Consider the following 25,789-nt stretch of genomic DNA (forward strand, 5'->3'; position numbering starts at 1 on the left):
TATGAATAGCACTCTATCGCATCAGACTTTATCAAAGCATAAAGGAAAACTTCATTAAGTAAAATATAAATAATTAAACATTTTGTGCTTCATAATTCCTTGTATTCATTGTACAGCTCCTCCTGGTGTTTGCACTATGTCCGGTGGTATAATACATGTTTTCAAGTTAACATGACAGCCACATTTTTTATGTATTTTGCATGTACATTTAATACCTTCCAAAACACATTTTGCCACTTGTTTTTTGGAAAATGACATGCCATCTAGTCAAAGGTGGGGAACAACTAATCATGGGCCCAGTTTGTGAATGTCACATGACACAAACCTAGAAAACAAATGAGCCATGTTTGGTCGTTACTTGAGCCTTTTGAGATGTCATATTGGTCAGCCAGTGGAAAAATGTCTTTTTAATTGTTTTAATTATACGTGCAAAATAAGTATTAACTTATTTACACGAAAGATAGCTAAAGAAGTGTGAGTACTTGGATTTAGGCTTCCTTTTCCAGAAAACAGATACGTACAGTAGCAACAAACTTGAATTGTAGGCCTCATATGGAGTGGTAAAGGTAAGTTTAAGGTCAAGTAGTAATGGTCACACATTTCTCCTCATTACATTTTCAAATGTGTTGATGTTTTTACTGAACTGTGGGCGTGCCTTTAAAGTGTAGTACAGTCATTCAGAGCAAATGTCATCACATCGTTTTTTTTTCCCCCTTATTCAACTTGGCGAACAAAAGCCTCAATAATAGTAAGTTTGTGGCACAAAGTGTTGCCATCCATCCACTCCGCGGAGGCGTTCTTTCTCATCTCTTGCTCCCTCTACTTAATTCTATGTCCTCTCGTTGTGCTTTCTTCTCAGGCCAGACATGCCCAACTGTAGCCAATTAGCATTTTTTTTACCCTTTCTTCCCTTTCATTTTGTCCTCTCTTTTCTCGCCTCTGTTTATTGTGTAAATTAGAGTTTAAGGCACATATTGAGCTCTCGGCCTCTCTCACTTGCTCGCTCTCAACATGAATAAACCTGCTGCCAATTAAACATTTATGGTGCTGGCATGCCCCCGTTTATCCCATCACACTCAGAAGTCTCTTTCTCACTCTCTCCCACACATTCTCTCATGCCCGTTGGCCTCTCACCTTCCTTTATCTTTTTCCTCCACCCTTTTAGCTTTGACGTTATCCCCTGCGTTTTCACCCTTCAACACCTGCTGGAGGTCATCATTTTGGCCATCCCTTTCCTCTCTGACTGCAATGGGGGAATGATTAGCAGGAACATTCAGATTTTCCTTCCACGTGTCGGACTAATGAAACGCCCGTGTGCCCGCAGTATTCAGGATAGCTGTGCCAGAGAAGAAGTATTGTGTGTGCGTTTGTGCATCTGTGTTTAGAGTAATGAAACCAAGCAGGGTTAAAAAGCAGAATACAATCAGCGGCGTTTGCGTAGCTTCAGTCCAAAACGAAGTCCCGTGTGAACCATGTTTGCAACTGTTTGTGCACACATTGCGGTTTATCAATGTGTGGGCAATCATGTGTGCTGTGTGTTTTCTGTTGCGGGAACAGATGTGCAACACGGTGCTATGAAACCCGACCCCCCCCTCCACACACACACGCACACACACTTTTCCCTTCAGCATCAACTATGGCAGCCCCCGCTCCTCTCTTCTTGTCCTCCAAACCCGCCCAGAACTCTGCTGCGTTATAAGACACATGTGGAAACAATTCAGTCAATGCCCTGAGCAGGGTAGCCCTCTCTCTCCTTCACACACTTACCTACGTACACGCTTACACACACACACACACACACACACACCGTTTAGTTCACACTCTTATACACAGTGTGAATACATACCATCATACAGTACATGTGACACTCATCCATTCCCAGTTAAAGTGCTCATAGCAGGGCATTTGAAAGTGTGTTAACTCTGCTGTGATCCTAAACTACTATCAGCTTGTCGACACTCAGTGAGTCGCGTGTATCTCTCTGGGTTTTGTTTCTTCGAAGAAGGTGCGGAGAACTCTCAGAACTAATGTGCACAATAGCGGAACACGCAGAAAGATTTGGGGGATGCTGTAAGCCTGTGACATGCTAATGCTTGCTGATGTAAAAAGATGAGCCTTGATGTTTCTTGGTGTGTTGACATGTACACATTCAGCTGTCAAAGTGTAAAGACTTTCTTTTTACTGCGGTTTGTATGTTGTGGCTTAATTTTTTTCAAACGTTCAACCAAAAGCAAGCCCTTTCAACTAAAAGTTTAATGACTTTGTTTACATGCATTCAGTATTTAGATTAAGGTTAGATTATGCAAAAATTTGGGTCCCTGAAACTTTCTGAATATCTCTGTTCACATTCCAGAGTGAATTTTATTTTGTTACCCGGATTAAAACTGCGACGTGCCGATCATATCGCGATGTAAATGTGTATGCAAATAAGTATTTCTGCTTCTAACTTTCTACCGTCGACAAAACACGCTATATTCATAAAGAAATGCTTTTCTTCCCTCTCCCAATGTGAGACCCTTTGCAGCGTCTGAATTTTGCCCTGTTTGTTTACTCCACAGGGAAATCAATGCTTCACACAATGTAACGTGGGTGGCTTTACTTCTCACTATGGCAAGTCCCACCGCTTACTACATTGGTGCATATTTTAAGTCCTTTTTGCATCGAGCAGACCCAGATTCCTTGCGGTTAGAGCATGCGCAGAACATACACCAATGACCCATTCAAAGGAGGTAACGAAAATACATTTGTTTGCATATCCACATGTTCACGTTAGAAAAGGTTTAACTCGTGATTCTTACTATGATCTAATAAAAATCTGAATATGAATTTATTTGGGTTAGTCCACCAGGTTCAATGACAGTTCAAAACCCAAATATTGCCAATATTTGTGTTTTAAAAGTGTTTTTGACTGCATGTAAACACACCCAGTAATACTAGGTTCAAAGGAGACACTTTCTACATCAGTCAAGTTAAATAAAATTTCAGCTGGTTGTCCCGCCAATCCTTATTAACAACAATGGAGGAAATTGAGCTGCTCTTGAAACCACTTGCCTCATGGCCTCATGGAGTAGGTTTGAATTGAATGAGTCGTAAGGGGTCTTAAAGAAGGGAGTTTCCTCCCACCGTGGGCTAAAGACCCCTCAGTATCATGAGAAATCATGTTGGTTTGGCCCTGCACCTTGTATATCCACCATGTGTCACCATGAACGCTTGAAAATAAAGGCCACAAACATGGGAGAGTAAGGGGGAAGCACAAATTTGACAAAAAATAAATTGAGGTATCGCTCCATGAAAAAAATAAAATAGAATAAATCAAAATGATTTCAAAAGCAAAAACTTTTTCGCATCATTATGGGATGTTCTGTAAATATTTTTGAGAGGGGAAAAAATGACTGTAGTCCATTTTGTAGTGAGGCTGAAACACAACAAAATGTGAAACAAGTCATTCGCAGTGACTACTGAAAGGCAAAGGACTGGTTGTTCAGGACTTGTTCCCAATTGCCATCGCACCCCTGGGAGTGAACACTCAGCCTCAACCGTGATTCCATTGTTGAGCATGCGAAGGTGCGAAAACACCCTTTTTGATGAAGTTCCTCCAATAGTTGGGGCTGGCTCGGGCTTGTCCTGGATCATCCCTAATTATGTTGCAATAGAACTCAACTACTGGGGGATTTCCCGTGATGTTTTCTCCTTGTCCATCAATTGTTAAACATATCCCAAATAATACTTCTGAGACATTTTGCAGGTAATTCTACCTCCCAAGCAAAAGTTGTAAATCATTCTGTGTGAATTAATACATTACATGTGTCAACAATGAGGCTGTAGGTTGCATGGTGGATGTTTGGTTTAATGACTTAGAAATTTCAAAACGCATGCTACTGAGTTCCATTTTGTTCTGATCCGGTTAATGGTGCAGATCCAGAAATGTATCCGAGGAGCGGTCTGCCTCAGAATCTAACGGGCATCAATCATCCATTCAGAAATGCCATCAAATGACATCATTCTCTAATAACGATGATGTAACCAATCAACAAAGATGGAAAATCAGTGTCAAAATAAAGTGTGCCACATTTTGTTAATAGTTGGGCCCTGGCAGAGATCTGTTCCTTAGTAACTGCCATCGTATTTTCATTATTGCTGTTGTTGTAGCCTTTATTTGCTCTACTGAGTGGAATCTGGTGTGTGTAAACGACACTAAAATGAAGAGCTTGGTTCCAGAGTGCAGTATATTAAAATTAGGACATATATATGGCTGTGTCAGAAGTTTGTCACGCTGCCCTAAAATTGTCTCATCTGTGCAGCTGAGAGTACTCTGCTGAGGTAATCAGACATATGAATCAGTCCGCGTACCCTTCACTTGTACTTACATCTAAGACTGACATTAATATGTTAACAACAACAAAATGAAAAGGGACAAAACCTGTTTTATGCCACACTTACATTCCAGAATGTTTCCAACATTAGTAAAACACAGTGAAAGTTTTAATTATCCACTAAACTTAAATATACTCTTTAGATGCCAGGCAGCTACAACTGTTCCACATTACAACAGCGAATGTTTGGTTGTGTTATTTAGCAGAACTGTTTACAACGCCACAAGGTTAAATCACTTAGTGATGCATATAAGCGTGAAGTCAATTGTAAAGCACATTATGTACACGTACGTCTTTGTTCTTGACTAGAAAACTGTGTGATAGTAGCAGGAGACATTAAAAGAGTGCATCATTTAACTCACTGCTTTGGAGGTTTACACTCACCTACTGGAATCCAAGCATCAATGCCACCGATGTATATATACGTCAAGTATGTTTTACATCCAGCAGAATTGGAACAGGATATCGACCAGCTTGTTTTTGAAAGGTTTATAGACCAATGCTATGACTTCAGATTCATAGAAATAAAAATGTTTGGCCAGAACCAATAAGGAGAAATGCTTTCCGGAAATCTGAAACAGGTTAATGTTTTGTTTTGCTTCACTAACATACCAACCACTGGAATGGAAGACAATAACCTTGTTATTTGATTTGGTATCATAATCTAGTGTGACTAAATTGACCATTCATTGTAATGAATTAAAATATCAAACTAATTTCACACCCAACTTTATTCCTGATACACAGTACGTCAATTTTTAAGCTTACGTTGCAGCAGTTTTTGTGTTATCACAACATCCTTTGTCAGACGTATAAATTCGCCTTTGTTTTGATATGCCATTAACCATGAATGCATTTTGTGCCATTTTCTGCCTAAAAATTTCAGGGGCGGGCCAAAAATTTGGTGCGCCCCTAATAATGACTTACAGAACCATTTAGATAGCAACGTTGCATTGCTTTGGGATTCACATTAGCAAAGCTTTTGGGAAAGGATTAGTTAGTGAATCTCAGCTTGTCTCTTTAAAGCAGACTCAAATCTCGCCTATGTATATCGCTGGTGTAAATCGAAGACGCTGTATGTCTCAGTAGGTAGTTGAAAGTGCATGTTGCGACCATGAGAAATGATCATCGAATGACCAAAGACATAAAAAAAAGCCACTGAGGTTCATCTCAAGCCATGTGGTGAGTCAGCGCGTTTCATAGTTGTGCTGTTAATAAATTATTTTGCCATCAAAAGCACTTTCTCAGCCTTGTTTTTATTGTTGTTTGAGGGGTCATAAAAGCAAAAACATATTAGCATCAGTCACTTTTCTGCTTGACATAATTGTTTTTTCGCAAAAGCTTTCTTTTTTTTTTGTATCCCTCTAATTTTGTGTCGGAATACTGTGTTCTTGGTGAGACCAAATCATGTTTACTGCTTGAATGTGGCCAACATCCCACATTGAATCAAAATGGAAAAGGTGAACACACATGGAAGTATCTATCCCCTTTCCAGATTCTCAACCCATTTTTTTTAACTTGTAACAAAAGATTTAGTGTACAGTTTGTATCGTTCTGCAAACTATATGTACCTTAGCTTTGCATGTTTCTATTTGGTTGAGGCAATAAAAGAAAAACATTATAGTTGTTCAGCATTTACCACAACAACACTCATAGGGTCATTTGATTTTACAACATCATTAAACTTTAAGCAGCACAACCATTTGATTTTTTTTATTTTTGCATTTGACTTTTACGTCATAGAATGGAAACTAATAACACACTAATGGAAATGAGATTCATTTTTATGTTGCCATTCAATTTACAGTCAGCTTGTATTGCCTTTGTGATAATAGATTACCTGATTCCAGCCTTACAGCGCTTACGAAAGAGCGTCCGACTACCAGCAACGTAAAAAGCAAGCACTAATCGGATTGTTCGGTATAAATGCTGCTTTATAATTCCAAATAATGAGTTGGATTGGAGAGGCTTATAATAGTGTAGCATTTTTCATTATGTTTTTCATTTCAATTTTAGTTTAATTGCCGTACATCATTTTAATTACTGGTAGTTTTTATAATGGGTTTATTCATTGTGATTTGTTTTTATTTTTGGAATATATTTTTAGTTGGTTATTACTAGTTTTAATACGAGTTGTAATATATTTTGCTTCTGTGTGGATATATGGTAATGCCAGGAAAAATTAGATTAAAGTAAACCCTTGAAAGGTCATGTATGAAATTAATGGAGTTGATGGAAATTGCGCAAAAGAGCTGGGTTTTTTTGTTGGAACACACACTTTGCATTTACTTGCAGATAAAAATTCAAGCGGTACGGTGCACCATTACAATCAAATACAGTGGAACCCCTAGATACCAACGCCTCTGCACATGAAATTTTCACTTTAGAGAAAAACTTGACTTTGACTCGAAGAAATACTGCAGGTAATTTTACTTTTACTCGTTAGTTTTTGTTAACTACTGCATAATCTTGCCACAGTACAGTGACTGAAACAGGCAACCTTCAAAACGAAAGCAAGTATAAAGCATAGCCCATAAAAAGGCAATCACCTGCACTGTAACTTCCACATATGGTATCAAACGAACGTGGTTCAAGCTGTGCATGTCACATCACGAGAGAGCGTATAGCTGCTGGCTTGTTTTTGATATGGCCAAAGTGCAGAAACAAGCCCATTTCTGTAATTTAATATTTTGCTGCCTTCACATCTGGAGCTGCATGTAAAAATGGAAAATAGAGGGGTGGGATATGACATGGAGCGAGGGGAGGAGGAGAAAGAAAAAAATAAACCCTCTTCTCCAGCGCACACATTTCACTCACTCACGACTCACACTATGACCGCATGTAACGTCTACATGCGCACACGCACGCACGCACGCACGCACACACACGTTGCATAGTTGCTGCATGCACATATACTTCTTGTCTTTCATTTTCTCTCTCAATCAGACTCTTTTTCACACACGCACGCTCTGGGGTGACTGGTGCTGTAAGTTGGCGTGAGCGTGTAGGTGATCTGGGTGTGATTACTGCTTGGCTCCCCGACAGCTCTGATGATGACATTCAGGGCTTTGAGCTCCTCGGGCCTGGGCCCGCTCCAAGCACAACCAGGCCGTACACTTTCTCTACCTCGCAACCATGCATACATGGAGCTTGGATACCGCCGCAACACACGCTCTCTTGTGGAACTCGCGCTCGGGCCTGCGGCGTGCTCTTGCAGCGGGAACAACTCCCCGATTTGAGTTGCATCGTTGCTATCAAGAACAGAGGCGAGATGTGTCCAAACACACACACTCCCAATTCACTGTGGGGCTCCATGCCCAGATTGCGTTCCTCTTCTGCGCACATTTTCTCTACACCCATCAACGTCACGGCCACTTTGATGAAGACGTGCACACTAACACGCGCGCATACTCGCTACTCGCCATCATTATCATTCTTTCAGCTGGAGAGGAGTCAGCGCTTTTGTTTGCAATTACAGGGGTTTGAAGTGAAGAATTTTCAAGAAGAGAGAAGATGATGGATGGAAAACGGAGGGGAAAAAACAGGGGAGGTCAGAAAAAAACACCGAGCGGCATGTCTGTGACATATTAGTCACATTTTACCGTAATTGTTGTTCGACCCCGTCCCACACTTGTTTAAAAAGAAAAAAAAAAGTTTGGGAATGTGCTCTGTCGTGGATGCCTTCCAAGGTTTTGTCTGGTTAGATCTGTGCAAAGGGCAAAAGGGAGCTTTGTGGCTGGCTGGTATGGCTTTAAAAACACGAGCGCGGTGGGCAGATGACTGTTGCGCTTCCTAAGCCCGCAGCTTCGGCTAGGATTGACCTCATCAAAGCTGTGAGCTGCTAAACAGTATTCGGCTGTAGACTTTCGGTTTCTCTAAAACCGCGACAAATCCCTCCATGCAAAATCCAAGATAGCGCTAACATGACACCAACACCTTCCTTTTGGATCTCAATCCCTCCAAAAAGCACCTGATGAACATGAGGAAGTCACCTCTGGTGTGGCAAAAAAAAAAGGAGCAGATTGTGGCACCCTCAACAGTAAAAACAACAAGAAAAAGGGTAAAAGTGTGAACCCCAAAAAGAGTAAGACTGAGTCAAAGTTCTTCTATCTCATGGTTTATTTTCTCTCTGTCCTCATTATTGCTCTCAACTGAGGTGCTTTTTTTTTTTTAATTTTCAATCTCAATCATTCAAAGATTGGCCCACATCCACTAATGACGTCAACCAAGATGTCAACATATCACATACGGTACAGTACAACCTCAGTTCAGCAAACATCAAGGGATTAACTCTGAGCAATCTTATTTTGTTTTTCTTTGGTGTTTTTATTTATTTTTTTGTTAATCATTCCAAAAATGAGAAGCGGTTTAGAAAGATGAAGAAGGTGTTGAAAGAGGAAAATGGGAAAACCCAGGAACAGTTTGAAATTGTGAAATCCAATGTTACTTTGACGTAAGAGTGCCCTGATTTACAAGTTTTTTTAAACAAGTTGCACCTTGGTCGCTTTTTTTCTTGCATCTTTTTGAAATCTGAATGAGGTTGTTAATCCAATATCTAGATATTCAGACATTTTTAGTCTTTTAAGCATAAAATTAAAACACATGCTAGTAACATGGCGAAAAATACTGCACTGTGTAGTAAATGACCAACTGGAGCTGGAGTCACAGATCATATAATTTCATGATACAAAGTCATTTTCAAAGCCTCACTATACATGGCCTTTTTTAAATCAACACATTTTTAAACATCCTACTTAACATTTATTAATTAAAAAGCCATATAATAAGATGTTTAAAAAAAAAAAAAACTTTATAGGGTGTTGAGATAAAGACTACCAAAAGCCATTTAAAAGCTTTTAAAAATGCTTTTTCTCAATTCGGTTATCTTTTTTTTTGGGGGGGGGGGGGGGGGGGGGGGTGTTATTGTAACATTTGCATGAGTTCCATAAAGTGCAAGAGAGAAATGTAAAAGAAAAAAAAGAAAAAGGTCATAAAAAGTCCTGGTACGCTAGAAGATAAAACTGACAAGTCCTGGTACGCTGTGCAACTGCTTACCGCCACTTAAAGCGGTTGTTTTAAAAACAAGCCCCAAAAAAATACATGTTTTTCTTGAAATGACAATGTGTGGATGGATGGATGTACTAAAATGTCCTTAGGTGTGATCGGGTGCATGAATGGTCTCTGTGTGCCCTGCAATTGGCCGGCAAGCAGTTCAGGGTATCCCCCGCCTACTGCCCGAAATCAGCTGAGATAGGCATCAACAAGCCTGTGACCCTTGTAAGGAAAAACAGCTATAGAAAACGCTTGGATGTTTTGTTTTTTTTTATTTCATTTAAAAGTAAACTTAATTTCAAGTTTAATCATGGAAGGAATTAAAGTTGTAAGTCAAGGTACTACTACTGCACAATACGTCTTCTTTAATATTAACAGCTGCAGCTTATTCGAATGACATAAGGCTTCTTAAAACATTACCTGTACCTGCACAATGAAATAAAGTTTTTATGATGGTGACAGTTTGACCCTGCATGGAAACGATCTTTTCTATTTTCACTTTTCTCTACTGGGAAATGAAAAGTGAAATCTGAACAAATTGGAGGCAAACCATCGCTGGACCTTTGAAGTTCTGCCACAGGTTTTTTTTTTACCCTCACTATTTCATTTGGGGAGTAATAATTTCATTTTTTATGTTGTCTTTCGCTGCAGTTCTGCAAAAACATGTCACGTACAGCGTACTGCACAAATACACCCGTGTGCTCCCATAACATCCTCTCAAAGTTGCGTCGAGGGAAATGTGTGTGTGACCCGTACGTCCTCTCCTGACTCCCGGGCTTGCCCAACAGGGGAGTGTTTTTATGGTATCCAAGGGCAACGGCAAGCGAGGGTGGGGGAAGCTGATGTGGAGAGACAGACTTGCAGCCACACTTTCAACTGATTTGTTTGCATGCCTGATTGCTGCATTTGTGTGTGTGTGTGTGTGTTTACTGAAACTGTAGGTGGGCTCATACATGTCGTTATGCATTGATGCACACTCTTGTGCGTGTGTGCGTGCGTGCGTGCAATGTGTGGAAAGTGTTGTTGTCAACAGGCTAACTGTTGCTGACAAGCACACGCTGACTACTGGAGTCAAAAAGTTAAACGTACTCTATGCTCCTTTCTCTCCCCTGAGGCGCTCGCTCGCACACACTCGCTCACTCTCTTGATGTTTCCCCTCTTCCCATTTTTATTTTCTATATTTTTCTCTCTGTCATACCCTCCTGCTTTTTCTCTCTCCTGACGCTTTCTTTCTTTTTGCTCCCTCCCTCCTCCCTAGTTTCTCCATCTGATGATTTTAGCAGAGGTGTGACTCATTGGGCATGGAGCCACCATGTCAGGTAGTGAGGGGTGCCAATGAGGAGGGGAGAGAGAGGGAAAAAGTTTGCCTTTTTTATTTTTAAGTGGTGAGGTATAGCATGGGGGGGGGTCACAGATATGTAAAACTGAGTGGAATGTGTGAGAGGGAAAGAGTGCGAGAGAAAGGGGGGACAGGGGAGAGGGAGGGAGGGGAATACAGTCAGCACAAGGAAAACATAAAAAAAGAGGGAAATGAATAATTTGATGGTTTCCGTCACAATTTACTGCCCCCGCCCCCTCTTTTCTTGCTCATGTTTTGGCCTCGGCTCACATTCTGTGAGCTGACCGATGTGTTTATTTGAAAACCTGTTCGTGGGCACAACCCCATTCATGACTTTTGGACTTTAAAGTGTGTAATTAGGTGGAGGGTCATTAATAAACGGAAAAGAGGTGGAGGGAATTATTTGGGGACAGGCTAAGAGGAAAATGAAGGCCGGGATAAGTGAAGAAGAGGAGGAGAACTTGATGAGAGGGGTTACACAGGCACATTCATGTTTTTGTAATGTGTCATCCAAGTGTGTTGTGGCCCCCTAGGCAGGGGTTCTCCACCTTGGCATACACACACACACATTCACTTTTGGCTCATGTTAAAACTGTCACTCTGCTATTTTCTTTTCCCATTCTGATGAGACACCATAATGATTTTTTTCAAATGTGCCATTTAGGTCACCCTGAGGACACATTCAGATTACACACACACACACACGGACACAAAGACATATATGCAACAATTTAAGTGCCTTTCCTTTATTTCCAATCAAAAATGTCTTTTTTAAAAAACTGAACAGTTTGAAAGTCAATGGGTGTGGATAAGTGAATTCAATTTTAAAATGTCCTAGTGCTTGTGTGGGACTTCTGCAGGTAAAAAAGAAAACATATACAGTCCATATGTCAAGTTTCTCAACATTACCTGTAGATCTGTGACCCTTTGTGTGGCATGAGTACGTCCAGTGGTATGAAGGCGCCCTCTAGTGACATGCAAAAGAATCAATACAAAAGTAGAGGTCAGTTGTATTTAACTTGTTTTTTACAGTCATTTATTAAAGTACCATCACTGTATGCATATTTAAAATACACTTTCTCTGAATAATAATGAAAGTATGAGGGGTATATGAATAACATGCATCAATGCTTCGCATACATGATGCTTAAAACTTCATACCCTCCTACTATTCATTTTTTTTTCCTGTATCCAACAGCTGTGTAAATGTTCAACCCTCATAATTTTATTGTGGTGTACAGTAACAGTAACTGGCTGGCAACCAGTCTCGGGTGTCCCCAGCCTACTGCCCGAAGCCAGCTGCGGGAGGCACCAGCAAGTGACCCTAATAAGGATAAGTGGCTATAAAAAATGGATGGATGGATGGATGGATGGATGTTAATTTGCATGGTGTGTCATCACTTGTAAATGCTGCATGAATTGACAAAATTTTTACCTCAGATTAGTACATATAGGCATGTGTGAGGAATCGAGGCATTTATAATCTGCTACAAATTGTGTGTGTGTTTCTGTTAAGTGTATCGCCGTGGTTGTGTGACGAGTACCTGGCCAGTTGTTGCAGACCACTGTCGAAAGAAAACTCAGCCCCACTAAAACTTAACACCCCTGCTTGTGACCATGCACAGATAGGAAGTTGAAAATGTTTAAAAAGATGAATGGAATTATTAGTCCTTGGATAGCTGAACCCTGAAAGCTGCGTTTGTCGACCTTCTCCCAACACTGCCTCCATTAGATGCTCTTCTCCTAAAGCCACGGCAGGCGTCTTCAACCCCCGCTTCAAAAAGAACACCGAGGTCAACATTGCATAACTCAGCAACGCGTGCTCAAGTATGCGCTGGGTCCCCCAAAATAATTTCTTTTACTGTCTTACATTTGAATGTGTTGTTCTGCTGTTATTACGTCTTTGTGTGGGCAGATTATGATGGAGTGGGGAACATCCTGATCAGGTTATCATGGAGCCAATGAGGAGGATCAAAGTCATCCTGATAGATTGCCATCACCACTCCCACCTGTTTCCTCTGGAATGTGCTCCTCTCGCCAGGGTGTGTGTGTGCATGCGCGTGCACGGGTGTTATGTCTATCAGACTGTTTAGCTTTCTGCATATGTGTGCCCGCCGTTTGCATCTGTTTCCCGCTGGAGGAGAAACCTGTGTACATTTCTGTGTGTGCATGCGTGTATGTGTGTGCCGTCTGTTTCAACACATCTGCAACTTGCGGGAATTTTATAATCTGGAGTTGGAATATGTGCTCATGTCTGTCTGGCGCTGCTCCACCTCATTCTCTCCCTCGTTCTGTTCTTGCTCTCTGACAGATCCAATAAGTGCGGCGGATCGTACGCCCCGACGAACATGCCAACCTCTTCCTGTTTGTCTCCTCTTTCCCCAATTCCATCGTGCGCCTCTCTTCTTTTGCCCACAAGTGTTATGCCAGCTCAGCGACAGACGGTTTCTCATGAGCGCGCGCTCACATATGGCAGACAGCAGCGATACACACTAACATGCACACACTGTCTCTGTAGGCCTCTCGGGTTGCTGACATTTTCCATTTTTGCGCATATAAAGTATAATAATAATATTAGTGGGTGTGACAGAGCAAGCGTCCATTCACTGCCACTGCCAGCCTCCTATTAATATCCCCCCTTCTTCGAGGGAATCCGAGAAGCGGCGGAGACCTTCAGTTTACACAGCTGAGGTGCATGTGGACCAAACCCTCCATTCTCTTCACCCCCCCCCTTCGCCTTGCTCTTCATTTTCCTATCACTTGACTACTTGCTCTGCTACTGGCTCCTCCAAAACGTTATCTTCACTCTTGTTTTCTGCTCCTCTTTTCATTTAAGAAGCCTTCAACATTTTCTCCTTCATGCATGGCTCCAACATGTTCTTTTCGCTCCAAAACAAGACAGATTTCAGATGTTTATCAAGAAACTGCAGGGAGGAGTGATTTGGGAGTCATCCCCGCTTTCTCATACAGTCACGTCTGCCAAGGTCATCAAAGTAATATCTGAGTGACACCCACAGCCTTTTATGTACTATACAAAACACAGACAAGATAGTCTGTTAACCATATGTGAAAATCAGCCAGCGTCAAAGCGAAGCTCAGACTTTCTTGCCTTGTTGTTTAGCTCTCTCTAGCGTATTATTAGTGTCATTACAGAAAAAAGTCATTGTTCGTCAGAGTAAATCTTTTTTTTTTTTTTAATAAAACAATACCTGATTCAAATCCAAAATTGGATTTACATATTTGCAGACATCCAACAATCACAGGTACCTGTGTGTATATGATTTCAATCACTGAAATAATCTGCAATAATTGGCAAAGTATTAAAGAGATGAAAACGATGGATTACTTTTGTACTTAATCACCTGAATTAACTGATTACTTCAGTACAAATAGATACATTGAACATATATTAAATGTTGCTAAGGCCTCGGTGTATTACATTTATTATTATTTATTATTAATTTAACATCTGAGGGAAACGTTTGAAAAAAACGGCATACCATCGTGCTCATGAAATTGCCTTTCGAATGAGGATTTATGCTTTTCGGGAAAGGTTGCTATAATTAAAGATGACGTCATCGAGCAAGACGTTGTTATGTCCCTGTTTGGCCAGTAGATGACGTACTTAGATCACAGATGGAAACAGCATCGCTCTGTTGACAATAAATGTTGAATAAAGGAGAGTAATTGCGCTAAGATATTTATCTAATTTGGTACGCGGAGTTTTATACAGTCTGCTTGCTCATTTTTGAAAGATTTGTTTTTTGTGTGAATTTGTCAGTGAATGGGTGAATGGAAGGACGGATGAATGGATGGGGAAAAAGATAGATAGATAGATAGATAGATAGATAGATAGATAGATAGATAGATAGATAGATAGATAGATAGATAGATAGATAGATAGATAGATAGATAGATAGATAGAAAGAAAGAAAGAAAGAAAGAAAGAAAGAAAGAAAGAAAGAAAGAAAGAAAGAAAGAAAGAAAGAAAGAAAGAAAGAAAGAAAGAAAGAGAAAGAAATTGTCACCAGCATAATACCGTGAATAGAGGCACCTTCGATGTTTTCAAATATTTAGCTTTGCGACAGACATGTAATTTTCATTTTGCTTCGCTAGATGACGCCCTAGGATAATAACTCGGGCTCGCGCACTTCAGCCATTTGTTTCTGTTGGAAGTAACTTGTTAAAAAAATCCCAAATAGATTAACCTTTTGAATAAATGTCACGCAATGTGATTTACAATGTTTCGTGTATGACATTCATTTTTGGCCAAAGGCCTGACATTATAGGCTACTTTCCGACATTGAGTTCAAGGTCTGGGTCAGGTGTTTGAATGGATCGGAGAAAGTCATACTTTCTGCCTCACAATGAGGGGCTTTGCGAGGCGATAGGGGCGGGTGAAACCAGCTTAATGCTCCGTGTAATGCATGTTAATGTCCGCGGCACCAGGGGAGCGCCGGTCGCAGCGCTTCGGGATTATTTATCACAAAACATTTGTATTCTTCCGTCGGAGAACCGTTGATCCCGGATAGCTACACGCTAATCCTTCACTCCGTTAATTAAAAAAGAAGGCAAAGCAATGGAACTGGTGCTCCCTCTCCATGCTCTCCCACTCCTCTTTTTCCAGAAATGTAATCATTTCTGGAGAAGCTTAACCATCTGCTTGAGGTTAAGTCTGCAAGCAGATTGTGTTTTCTGCTTATTTAAACCTGGGGATTGGAGATATTCGTGGGGGCTGAAAGGGGGTGGGGGGTAGTTCCAGGATATCTTCTGTTGTCATTTATTTGGAAGCAACAAAAAGTCATTTGGTTAGCTATGTCGAGAGACTATCTACATATCTGCCCCAAGAGCAAATTATTGTTTTATTTCCCTTCCTTTATCTACCATCTCCCTCTCATTTTTCTATTTTAGTTGCTAACGAGCTCTGAGCTGCCTGCAGGGCCCAGGCTGTGTCATCAGTCCCGAGAAGAGAGACTTCAAGAGATTTAAAAGCGACCACACATTTACATTAGGATGCCACTCGTGTCTGTGTTGATCCACAAAGGCGTCCTTTTGCTTTGGCCCTCACTTGGTCCCTGTGCTTCAGTGCTTCTCTAACTGACCGCCGTTTTAGAACAAAAGAATCCCAGTGCAAACGTGTAGTTCGTTTACTTTTTCTGAACAACCATAAAGTCACATCCAAAACACATCAGCTATGAATGACCTAATGGAGCCCAAACAATAATACCTGGTTAGGGATAAATATGATTTAATCTTCATGGCGTGGCTTTTATGTTGATTATGTTGATACATGTCCGGGCCTGCTTATGTGAATTAAAGTCTTGTAATGCGCATTTGTAGTGCATGTTGTATTATACATCCTCTACACTGTCACTTTCATTATGTCCAAAAAAAAAAAGCCCAGACATGTAGACATAATTGTGATTAAAGGGCAATATCATTTATAATCTGTTGGTGTACTTGGGGATAAAAGGCCTTGATTAATGACAGGAAGGATATCGGAATTGGACCCGGGTCCATTGTGTGTTATCCTTGGACAATCCTCTTGTCTCAAATATAGCCTGAAAAACACACCAAGACACCCAACACACAATTTGCCCTCCTTAATCCAAATATGGCTCTGACGTCTGGTGTCAAATTTACGCCTTCTCGTCTTTTTAATAGGCCAGTGGATGTGACACGAGGGTGGGAAATGGTTAAACGTCGACAGTAATTAGAGTCGTGTACTCTGCGTCCGCCAATACCGAGCTCTGAGGAGCTCCAACCACCCGCCACCCCCTCTCTTTCTCTCTCTCTCTCTCTCTCTCTCTCTCTCTCTCTCTCTCTCTCTCTCTCGCTCTTTCTCGCTCTCTTTCGCGCGCACACATACACACACGCTCCCACACACCTTCCAGTCGGCTCCTCTGGGTGTCTAATACAGTGGAAAATCAAAGTTCGAGCTTCCCCACTTCACACACCTCCCGTGTCGCGCGTGGAGCAGAATAGAAGAGACAGGCCGCGTCTATCTTTCCTCACACAATCTATTTAGTTAAGCACTTGTAAATACGATGCATTTGTTACTTTTGATGGGCATCAAATTGTTTCCTTTTTAAACAGTGAATAATGCGTATTTTAAATGATGTTCGGCTGAGGTGACTTTTACGCAAGGTTCTAAAATGGATCAAAGGCTCTCCAGGCGCAGCTGGGTGCCGGTGACCGGGCTCGTTATATCTCTTCTTTTGTGTGCCTGCGTTGTGGACTTGGTGCTGGCTCAAATTCGCTACTCCATCCCCGAGGAGCTGGAGCACGGAGCCTTCGTTGGCAACATTGCGGAAGACCTTGGCTTGGATGTGGCCAAGTTGTCTGCGCGTCGCTTCCGAATCGTGTCCGGAGCCAAGAAGCAATATTTAGAAGTGAACTTGGAGAACGGGATTTTGTTTGTTAATGAGAAGATAGACAGAGAGGAGCTTTGTGAGCGCAGTCCGAGCTGTTTTTTGCATTTACAAGTTGTCATCGAAAACCCGTTAGAGCTGTATAGAGTGGAAGTGGAAATTTTAGACGTGAATGACAACTCCCCGAGTTTCCCATGGAGCGAATTTAACATCGATATAACGGAGTCGGCTGCGCCCGGCTCCTGCTTCCCGTTAGAGAGCGCGCAAGATCTGGACGTGGGCACGAATTCTCTGCGCTCCTACCAGCTGGGCGCAAACGAGCACTTCATTCTCAACATACAGACGCGCAACGACGGGAGCAAGTTTGCGGAGCTGGTGCTGGACAACCCTCTGGACCGGGAGCGGCAGAAAAAGCACGAGATGGTACTGACAGCTTTTGACGGGGGATCGCCGGAACGCTCCGGAACCGCTTTGATCACCATCACCGTGCTTGACGCGAACGACAACGTCCCCGTGTTCGATCGTTCGGTGTACCGCGCCAGATTGGTGGAAAACGCGCCGAGGGGCACGCTGGTGCTCAAGCTGAACGCCACCGACATGGACGAGGGCTCCAACGGGGAGGTGACATACGCCTTTAGCGGGCACGCGCCTCTCAAAGTGCGCGAGTTGTTCAGCGTGGATCCGTACACGGGTGAGATCCGCGTCAAGGGCGTCGTGGACTACGAGAAAGCCAACGTGTACGAGCTGTACGTGCAAGCGAGGGACAGGGGACCCTCGGCGGTGGCCGTGCATAGCAAAGTTCTGGTGGACATCGCGGACGTGAACGACAACATCCCTGAAGTCATTCTCACTTCCGTGTCCACGCCAGTGCAGGAGGACGCACCGCCGGGAACCGTAATAGCCGTTATCAGTGTCATGGACCGGGACTCGGGCGAGAACGGCAACGTGGACTGCCAAATCCCCAATAACGTGCCCTTTCAGCTGCACTCCTCATTTAAAAACTACTACACGCTGGTGACAAGTGAGGTTTTGGACAGGGAGGCGGTGTCCGAGTACAATATCACACTCACGGCGCGCGATTTGGGCTCCCCGTCGCTTTCCACGAGGAAAACAATCGTGGTGCAAGTGTCTGACATTAACGACAACCCCCCACGGTTTTCGCAGCCGTCATATACTGTCTATGTGACCGAGAATAACGCCCCGGGCGCTTCCATTTGCACCGTGACTGCCTTCGACCCCGATTCCAACCAGAACGCCTATCTGTCTTATTCTATTCTCGAGGGTCAAATTCAGGGCATGCCCGTGTCCACGTACGTGTCAATTAACTCGGACAACGGCAACATTTACGCACTGCGCTCCTTTGATTATGAGCAACTGAGAAACTTTCATATTCTCGTACAAGCGCAGGACGCAGGTTTCCCCCCACTGGCCAACAACGTGACCGTCAATGTTTTCGTTTTGGACCAGAATGACAACGCGCCTATAATTGTGTCCCCGCTTCCAAAAAACGGCACGGTAGCCACGGAGGTGGTGCCCCGCTCCGTGGATGCCGGTTATCTGGTCACCAAAGTGACTGCGCTTGACGCTGACGCGGGGCAGAACTCGCGGCTGTCCTATCAAGTGATGCAGGCGACAGATCCCGGGCTGTTCAGCGTAGCGCTGTACACGGGAGAAATCAGGAGCATTCGCCGGCTGGTGGACAAAGACGCGTCCAGACACAGACTGGTCATTTTGGTGAAGGACAACGGGCAGCCTCCTCTGTCCGCCACCGTCTCGGTTGTCCTCACGGTGGTGGACAGCGTCCCCGAGTCTTTGTCCGACTACGGAGACCTCACGCTCAGCCCCCAGCCGCCCTCTAACCTCGCCCTCTACTTAATCGTGTCACTCAGCACAATATCTTTCATCTTCCTCGTGGCCATCATCGTCCTGGCCGCGGTCAAGTGCTACAAGGACCGGGAGACCCTGAGTGGCTACAATCTTCCCCCATTCGCGTGCTGCTGCTGCGGCGGCTTCCAGCCGGAGCCTCCCCCGGAGGTGTTCAAAAAATCCAACCTCAACCTGCAGATCTCCTCCTCGGCTAACAAGGTGCCCACCAACTGCATGGAGGTCAACGGAAGCAGCAGCCTGACTCAGCCTTATTGCTATAAAGTGTGCTTGACCCCAGAATCGTCCAAAAGTGACTTCATGTTTTTGAAGCCGTGCAGCCCGAGCAGCACGCCGCGCAACAACGAGGCGAAGAACGCGGAACACTCGTGGGGCGCGTCTGTCAACAACGGAGCGACCACCCCCAATGAGGTATGCAGAAAATACACATTTAAAGGTGAAACCACAAAGGTCACATTCCTCTTTAATCCCTAATTGAAAGTCGCCCGAGCTGCGTATGTAATTATCGCAAAGCACTTAGCAGCTTTGTCATGTTTTGAAAACAAATGAGACAAGAAGACGCTTGATTAGCTTTTAATGACATGTTAATGATCCACGGAGCATAATTATGCTGCGTGTGAGTATTGTCTGCGAATGAAGTGAAATGTGACCATTTGTTAAAAGAGAGCAGGAAACCATGATTAATTTGATGAAAAATATAAATCTTTCTAAATGCCTCTTCCATCAGCGCCACTGCTCTGGAGTAGCTTAGAAGGGAGGAGGGAGGTGGGAACACTAAATTGCTCCCTGCACAACAGAGTCTGAACAACAAGTCAAGGGTAATGGACAAGGTGAAAGACTGTTTAGATTCATTTATCCATGCTTCTGTCCATTTTGGTGCAGGCGAGGCGTCCGCGTCTAACAATTTATATAGGACAAATCTCCCCTCTGGCCATCCCTCAAGGGCACCATTATACTCAACACAATGTGGCATACTCGCGATGGGAGGGCTGTCCATTATTGATGAAAAATGGCAAATGTTCTGGTTTTTGGAGAGGACACAGGGAAATGATGGGGGGGGGGGGGCAAGGACATGACTGGACTGAGACGTGGCCCGCCTGTAGATGGGTCCCTGCGATGTCCTCTGGGTCCAAGGAGAGACTCAGATGTGAAGTCATATTTATCAGCGGGGGTGGAGGGGGGGAGCCAAGGAGAGAGGGAATTAGAGGAGGCAGGATGTAGTGTTTTCTAATTCTAGCAGACGGGGCAGTAGACCGTTAAAGTGCATGTATGTGTGCGATGTATGTGTGTGTGTGTGTGTACTCATCACCAAGCGTGACACCAGACTCCACCAGGCAGACTGACAAATGTCATTTCGGTCACGGGCACATTACTTTTGGCCACAGGAAGGGGCGGGTGCCGGGTCGACGAGGTCACAAGAGGGGTTTGTTATATGCAGGTCCTTGAGGAGTATGTCCCTCTTTAATCGTTAATTGGCTCCCTAATTCACTCATCGAGGCACGCACGATCGCAGACGTTCTCACACACGCTGGCACGCAGCGAGGGAGAGGTCGTGAGGACACATCATCCAATGACAAATCCAACGGACGCGATGAGGCAGATGGATGGCGTGCGCGAGCTTAGTCTCAATGACCTCAAGTGACTGTTCAAGGCTCTTGATAATGACAAACCTTGCTCAGGCAGTCAAATATTCATGTAAAGTACGTGCGGCGAGAAAGAAGAAAAACAATGATCATTTTCTTCATTTTCTCCTTGGCGAGCTTTCCCTTTGATGATTGCAATCGTGCTCCGTTTCATCCCGCTGGGCCTCTAATTGGTTTTCTAGCCTGCTTGGCAAGGGCCACACTTAGAATACAGATACTAATAATAATTATTACTATATTCTTATGCTTTTGTCTCACATATTTTCTAAGAGCAACTTTAAGAGAATGAATACAGCAGTGACTGTAAAAATGAAAGTCCATACACCCCTATTCAAATGTTACCATTTTGTGACAAAAAAATTGAAACCAAGATATATTTTGACCAAACATTTCACACTGGTAATGTGACATATTGTTTAAACAAGTCTTTGAAAACAAATACATCTAAAGGGAAGCGAAAATTAGCAACTTACATGACAGGTAGCAAAATTGCTAACTGTGGCATTGTTCAGAATTAATCAATCACATACAAACTCGTTTAGCACCTTAACATTTGTTGAAAGTTTAAAGCCTTAGGGCGTTTAAACGTTCCCTTAGGGACCAAACACAAAATATGTATTATGCCACCCCTAAAAATTTGAGAGTGGAATAAATGAAAGGATTATATTGAGGCCTACAAAAGGCAATGCATTGTAACATCACTGATTTGAATGCGTTTTTCATTGTGTTGGAGCAATTACAGTTTTAGGAAATACACATGCTGTCGATGCAAGTCAGCCAACCATTTTATGCACCGCTGATTAATCCCCAATAAGGTTCAGCAGTTCTTGTATGTTTTTTATGGCGGTTTTGTTATCACAAAAGTTTGTAGTCCTCATCAAATCTCTTACAACCTTCCCAAAATTTTTGAAAAAAATGAAATGACAACTGATTAGGGTGGCTCCGAAGAGGCGAACAGTAGCATTAAAGGGACAATGTGTAAGATTTGTAAGACGAGTAGGACCGTTTTTCATTCGAAAGAAATAAATTCAGTGATTATATATTTCAAAAACTTGCGAAAAAACAAAAACTTGTGTTCTTAACGACCAACAGTTTGTTTTTGATATAATCGTAGGTCTAGTTATCGTTAAATTAGATTACCTGGGGATGGTGGCACTCCTCCTATGGAGGCTGCCATGTCAGTTATAGCTACAAACAATTATAAATGCAGCACCTCCTGCTGTCTGTAATGAAAAAAGGTCTAAATCTTACACATTGTCCCTTTAAGGAATTTGAAGGAATATCCGGCAGTTGAACAATAGCTGATATTTTTCACATCTTGGGTGTTATACCTAGATGCAAGATGGAAGATTTTATAAAGAAAATTACTCAAGCAGCCAAATTTTTCATGCTTAAAATATCTCAAATACATGGGAAATCATTACAATTGGCACAAATACTGATCATCAGTTAAGCATGGTGTAGGAAACATTATGATAAGAATTAGATTTTCTTAAACTGGAACCAGGGCCTAAATCAAGAAGAAAAAAAAAGTATGAACAGTTCAAAATAGCACACAGTGGTAGCCTACAGGCTGCTATGACAAAGCAAAAAACAATGCCAGGTAAAAAGACCACTCTGACATCTGAACTTTGTGGTTTCTTCGGTGGTGGATGCAAATTACTTTCAACATAAGTCTAAATGTCATTGGTTAGTTTAGAACACAACCAAATCCCAGTACTACAGTGGCCCTGAAGTGCAAATCTCGCAAACAAAAAAAAAAACCAAGCAAACAAAAAGGAGGACACAAGAAAAACCAAACATGGAAAAAAAAACGCACAAGACAAAAGAAGTGAACAATAAAAAGAGCATGCAAGAAAAAAGAAGCACAAAAGAAAAAAAAGCACGCAAGAAAAAAAGATGCACAAAAGGAAAAAGAAGCATGCAAAAAAAAAAGAAGCACACTAACTTATCCCAACCAGAAGTGGTTGTGTGGGTGGGGGAGGGGGATGTGGACTCAGGGACGACAAGGGGCCACTTGATAGGACTTAAACAACGTTTGTCTTTAAGCAGGACATTAACTCTGTGAAAAGTTATTTTTTCTCTTTTAAAAATGAGCGCTTCCGTGCAAACAACGTTTTTAAAAAGAGGAAAAAAGAGAAAAAATTCATAGGATTAACGTCCTCCTTAATGATGAATGTTGTTTACGTCCAATCAAGTGACCCCTGTTTTCCAATCATCAGTTCATATCCCTCAACCCCATCCACACCATTCATTTCTGATAGGTAAAGTTATTGTCTTGCTTTTTTCTTTTGTGCTTATTTTTTGCATGCTTCTTTTTTCTTGCGTGATTCCTCTTTCTTTTGTGCTTCTTTTTTCATTCATGCCCCTTTTTCTGTTGTGTCTTTTTTTGCATGTTTATATTTTCTCTTATGTGTCTTTTTGCTTGTGTGCTCTGTTTTGATTGTTTGCTTCTTTTTTTTGGCATGATCCTTTTTTGTTGTGTGCTTCTGTGTGCTTTTGTGTTGTGTTTGTTCATGCGATTTGCACTTCAGGGGCACCGTACGAAATTGTACAAGTTATAATTCACAAATATGGTGGAAACACTTGATCACTGTCATTTTTTAAGATCACAACAATCTGACATTTAAATATGGTGTAGACTTTCCATATTTACTGTAGAACACAATTCATACCCAGACTAAACATCACTTGGGTACACTTTCCCACCTCTCTTTCAGCAATCAGAGAATACAAGCAAAACTAAATGACAGGTGCTTACCTGAAAACATAAAAAATGCCACCTGAGATCTGACAATAGATTTTCTCCCAGATATCCACAAGAGGGCAGCTTTTGTAATTTTATCTTTGACAGTTTGCTGCCTGATACAAAAGATTAATAAAAAAAAACAAAAAAAAATTAACAATTTATTTTGATTTACATATTGAATTAAAATGACATGGTGATTTATTTATTCATTTATTTTTTTACATGTAGACTTCACAACTGACCTTCTGACCTTGAGTTGTTGTTTTTATTTATTTATTTTTTGCAGTTGAAGCAGCCAAACACTGATTGGACCCTCACAAAAAATCAGAACTCCTCCATCAAAAGGTAATATTTGAACAAAAAATCTTCATGTGGTTATGTGTCTGGTCGAGCGAGAGACTATCAAACAATGACTGAACTTCTATCTTCTCTTCAGTTACAACTCCATCAACATGGATGGAACATTAATGCGTAAGGCCATGCACGCTGACCCGGAAAACTACGTCACGTCCATGGCTCCCGGACAGTACTGGACCTGGGGCACTCACATGAGAGGTGCAAAGGGTACGACAAGCCAAACTGAATGTGAGGAAAACATTCACTATGGGAAACATTCACAATATTAGGTACCCCTAACAGCATCTAAGCTGAGAAATAGTTGCAATATTTTGCCATGCACCCACTAATGCTAAATATAAAAACTTGAATACATTTCTCCAGATGATTGAGCAGGACTGTCCTGAATTTTGCAAAAAAACACCAACATGCGATATCATTTTATAATTCCTTCTCATTTATCCTCTACCGCAGACTGTAAAATGTCTCCATCACCCAGCGGCGTTACCTCGCGGCCGTGGACTCCTCGGTGCACCCCTCCGCCCCAGCAGCAGCAACCGACTAAACCCCCCCACCCTCACCCTCACCCGCACCCGCCGCCCGACTACCATCACAACGTGTACATTCCCGGAACGCCGTCAGGCTTCTGCACTCTGAGACCCGTGACGCAGCGCAGCGACTTGGACGTCCATAACTCCTTCTCCACCTTCGGCAAGAAACGACGTCTCCAGATGTCCCCCCAGGGGGAGGCTGCCATGATCAATAACGATCTGTACAATGACTGACGTCCCGCTGACTACTTGAGTGGATGATTTGAGTGATGGATCACCTCAGATGAGGATCATTTGTTACATAAATTAACGAACAGTCGGCTTGCGAGTGGCTTAATATATGAGCTGAACGGAAGGTCAGGACAAGGAGAGATAACGAATGGTGGAGCGAAGCGGATTTTTGTGGTTATTTATGTGACAACATGTCTCAATGTATTTTTTATTACTATTATTATGGCTATTCATTTTTAGACAATCAAAAAGGAGGCGCGGATGTGTCCTCCAAAATATATGATGAGCTTCAGTAGGTGATTGTTTTTGCACATTTTGAAGTTTGAAATCATATTGTTGGGTTTTAAAAATATAGAAAGTGTACGTTTTTGTTTGTTTGTCTGTTCGTCTGCTACCATGTGAACATGCTGTACTGTAAAAGCAGGTCACAGCATAGGACAAAAAAAAGATGGGAAAACTCCTCACACATGTGCTGTAAATACATTAATGGAAATAAAGTATTTTTTTGCATTATATCTCTTGCCTAAAATGCAACTGCAAAATAAAGTTGATGGTCTTAAGCCAGACTTAAGCTGGCGAATCACTGTGCGGTATGCATGCAGATGTAAGTTTTGTTCACGGAGGTTTAATTTACTCGAGTCAATTATTTTCAGGGTGAAAAGGGTATAGCTTCTGCAATCTTTTTTTTTGCCTTGGTAAGCCGTTTTCTACCTAGATGAATAAACACAGTAAAATGCTAACATATGCTAATTGGAGCGCTTGCATTTCCATTTGCCTGCAGAGGACGGCGGGAGTTCATTTACTGAACAAACAAAAACTCCTCTCTCGAAAATATCACTTTAATTAAGAGCATGGCCACACATGTACGAGTATCGTGGGAGTGGGTCGACTGCTGCAAATGCCACACCTGGATGAGAGCTCGGGGGCCCACAGCTTCTTTCTTTTCTTTCGCCGTGCCCTTTTGCTTGTTAATTCTCTAGGAAATTGTTCAGCAGATTACAGATGGCTACCGGCCAGGAACAAAGCAGGTTTAATTAGGTCGTCGTTTGCCTGAGACTGAGAATAATCTCGTTAATAAGGAAAAGCGGGTCCATAGAGAACTGTGGAAAGAGCATGGCCACCTTCTCTGGGGTAAGGTTATTCAGAAGGGGCATTTTTTTTATAGGTCAGGTGGAAGATGTGAAATAAATGGAGCTCTAATGGGCTTTTTTTTGCTGAACTAACTTTTACTTTGCAATTTGTTATTCTCCATCTGGGGTA

The 25,789-nt window shown here is 42.3% G+C and overlaps 1 protein-coding gene across 3 annotated transcripts; it reads left to right on the forward strand.

Annotated features, from left to right (window-relative positions):
* The first annotated feature begins 16,659 nt into the window (after positions 1-16,659).
* Positions 16,660-25,044, forward strand: LOC148413758 (protocadherin-10). Of its 3 annotated transcripts, none has more exons than XM_088432123.1 (4): positions 16,660-19,430; positions 23,698-23,756; positions 23,848-24,037; positions 24,222-24,358. In XM_088432123.1, exons 1-3 carry the CDS (start codon positions 16,920-16,922, stop codon positions 24,035-24,037), a joined length of 2,760 nt encoding a protein of 919 aa, XP_088288249.1. In that variant the 5' UTR covers positions 16,660-16,919; the 3' UTR covers positions 24,222-24,358. The 3 variants fall into 3 exon arrangements, with proteins under 3 accessions (XP_088288249.1, XP_088288248.1, XP_088288247.1); XM_088432122.1 differs by having other exon boundaries at positions 16,661-19,430; positions 23,848-23,975; positions 24,222-25,044; XM_088432121.1 differs by having other exon boundaries at positions 16,662-19,430; positions 23,848-23,996; positions 24,222-25,044.
* The last annotated feature ends 745 nt before the right edge of the window (positions 25,045-25,789 follow it).

This window comes from Hippichthys cyanospilos, chromosome 13 (assembly GCF_059441005.1).
Source record: "Hippichthys cyanospilos isolate Australia breed blue-spotted pipefish chromosome 13, RoL_Hcya_1.0, whole genome shotgun sequence".
In the NCBI taxonomy this organism is placed as follows: domain Eukaryota; kingdom Metazoa; phylum Chordata; class Actinopteri; order Syngnathiformes; family Syngnathidae; genus Hippichthys; species Hippichthys cyanospilos.